Source organism: Loa loa (assembly GCF_000183805.2).
Source record: "Loa loa unplaced genomic scaffold supercont3.84, whole genome shotgun sequence".
NCBI lineage: Eukaryota > Metazoa > Nematoda > Chromadorea > Rhabditida > Onchocercidae > Loa > Loa loa.
In genome coordinates, this window is record NW_018108264.1 from 79,339 (window position 1) to 82,362 (window position 3,024).

The window sequence follows — 3,024 nt, forward strand, 5'->3', positions numbered from 1 at the left end:
ATTATTATTATTATTATTATTATTATTATTATTATTATTATTATTATTATTATTATAAATAATTATAATTATAATAATTATAATTATAATAATAATAATAATAATAATTATTATTATTATTATTATTATTATAAATAATTATAATTATAATAATTATAATTATAATAATAATTATTATTACTATTATTATTATTATTACTATTGTTATTATTATTATTATTATTATTATTATTATTATTATTATTATTATCATTATTATTGTTATTATTATTATTATTAATCATTATTGTTAGGAATAGTTATTATAAGGATACACCTTAAAGAGAATAATGGATAAATCATCGAATTTTCCGTGCAAATCTCCGCAGACAGTAATTTGTTTTGAAAGTGATGTTGATATTTCAACAACTGTCGGAAGCGCTTTGAATACCCGTCGAGCTTCATGTAATATTAATAATATGTAACTGATATGCATTATCTATAAAATGATAGTGGTTATTTTTTAATTATTAACTGCAAATTAGCATAAATGCACATACATATATGTTTGTTGGAAATTAATTGATAAATTACAGTGAAAAATGAGAAAGTCACGGTTTAAAACTTTCTTCTTACTTAAAATTTCACCTTTTTCTCTCTTTTTAATTGATTTTAAACATTTTAGAAGCTAACATTTACATCATTTAAGTTATAAAATTCATGTATGCGTTAGTCATCGCTGAAACTTGAAATGGTTTAAAATAAATTTCACATTTAATTATAATATTAATTCCAATGAAAAGTTGAACATTTAGCTGTCTTTTTCTCGAATGGTAATCGATTTTTCAAAAAAAAAAGAATTCGATGGCTTATTGTGTTCAAATTGTGCTTACTTTATTATTTTTGAAAGCATCCATCATTTGATCAATGTGAATTTTTTTGAGTGGCAGTGAAATATTGGGACCTTTGTAGCCTTTTTCGATTTTGAATGATTCCGGCTGAGTCATTTCCAGTAATTTTTTTTCATCCGATGCTTCATTTGCTATTATTTATCGTATTAATATGATATAGAAATTTTCATCCATTAAGGGAATGTATGTAAAATTATGAAAAATTTAATTTCATATATAATTTTACTACTAATTGTGATCTTTTATCCTTTTTTTTTCTCTAACTCTTATGAATTTAACAAAAATTTCTCCTTTTTTTATTGCGTGATCAAAAAAAAATGGAAATGATTGGGAGAAAAAATAATTAATTTCCTTTTAAAATATCATACTTGTTGATGAGGTATGTTGCGATAAAGCTGAAATTAATATTTGCCATAATTTTATAATTCATTTTAGTTTATTGAAAAAGAAATAAAGTAATAAAATAAGAATTAAGGCAAAATTACCATAAAATGTAAAATTTCAATAAGACCTTTTAAATTGCTACATATGCTAGCAGATTTGAAATCACGAGTTGAAATTCTAATTTCAATGTTATCAACTGAAAGCTTTCTTCTTCCCTCTTCCTCTGTTCTTAGTTTAATCTCTTCACTTTGTCTCACGATAGTTCTAAAAATACCGACCTTGTGCTAGTGAGGTGCAACGATGTAAATTATCTTTCGTTTCATTCAATGTATCGATTAGTTCGCTGAAAAAATTGTACAACTGCAACAGATTGATCTTATTTTTCAAAAAAAATTCGAAAAAGAATTAAGTCACCTTTAATTGATCTTGTTCACCGACATACTCCAATGCTGTGAATATACTCCACGTTGCACGACGTCGTGCTTCTAAACGTGCCATGCAACGTCTGTACCATTTTTGGATTAAAATGGCAGCTTTTATTGCTGGAAAGAATTTAAAACGATTGAAAATTATGAAAGTAAAGTTAAAGTTAGTTTGTGATTGCACTATTGTTATTAATAATGCAAAAGAAAAAAAACAAACTGAAAATGATTAATTATTGCTTTCAATTTTCATTATAAGTTTGAACAATTTGTCGTCACAAACTGATGAATAATTATTGAATCTTTTGATTTCGGTTCTTTAAAAATTTCTTTATCGTTCAGAAATTTTCGCAATTAATTTTCCCCATTCTCGATAAAATAAGGAAGGTGTTTAATAGACAACAGGAAGCATAATGAAGACTTAATTTTCCCCACTTTCGATAAAATAAGAAAAATGTTTAATAGACAACAGGAAGCATAATGAAGACAAAAATATGTTTGTATGTGATGTTCGATGATCCGTGTCATTGCTAGAAGAGAATAAAATCACTTTTCAGGTTAATGATGACTTTTTAATTGATGAAAAGGTTGCAATTACAGTTGTGAATTTAACCAAGCAAATTATGAATTCTTTAGAATTCTGTTTTAAAAGTTGACAAATCCCAGCTATATTTATATAAACTAAATAAAATCAAAATGTATGATAATAATAATAATGATAATATTAATAATGAAAAATAGTAATAATAACAAATAGTCTATCAAAAAGCGATTCGAAGAAAATTAAAGCTTAAAATGCATCACTAAAACTCCTCATTTTATTTAGTGTCTCAACTTTTTTTTTCTTTTTGTTTTTTTAGCAATTCCAGGGAAATATTTCAGGGATTATAATAATCCGGTTAGTTATGCCAATAATTTCAATTGAGACTTTTTCTGCTTTCTCCTGAAATACAAATCCATTTCATGTTTCTGATATTTTCATGAAAAGCTTTTTAATCAATATACAATAAATGGTTTTGTGGATGTTTTGAAAAAATCGTCCATTTTAAATTTCTCTTTTTTATCTTAAATTTTAGTTTTATATCGAAAGGAATGATAATTTTGATAGTTAGCATGATAACACTGAAATTACCTGCAATGTTTTCAAGTTGTATGAGAGTACTCAATTTTTAGAAGTATTAATTTGGTTTCTTGTCATTTAATCATTTGATCCAAAAAAATACAAGTTGGAATTCAATTCTTAAATTAAAATATTACAAGATAATGTAATGATTGTTGGGTTTCAACAAAACTTAAAAAGTAATTTCAAATTTATGTATCACTCATAT

General features: G+C 24.3%; 1 protein-coding gene across 2 annotated transcripts in view; it reads right to left on the minus strand.

The window, feature by feature from the left end:
- The window catches only part of LOAG_17505, an 8,332-nt gene that overhangs the window by 4,080 nt on the left and 1,228 nt on the right, over positions 1 to 3,024 (minus strand). Inside the window, exons 2-6 of one of the 2 annotated variants that reach the window (XM_020450166.1) lie at positions 1,689 to 1,816; positions 1,553 to 1,634; positions 1,259 to 1,285; positions 873 to 1,021; positions 317 to 478 (exon numbers count right to left, since the gene is read on the minus strand). In XM_020450166.1, the coding sequence (XP_020306200.1) occupies positions 317 to 478; positions 873 to 1,021; positions 1,259 to 1,285; positions 1,553 to 1,634; positions 1,689 to 1,816 (548 nt within the window). Of the gene's footprint in view, positions 1 to 316; positions 479 to 872; positions 1,086 to 1,258; positions 1,286 to 1,552; positions 1,635 to 1,688; positions 1,817 to 3,024 lie in introns of those variants that run through there. The other variant, XM_020450167.1, reaches the window with a different exon arrangement.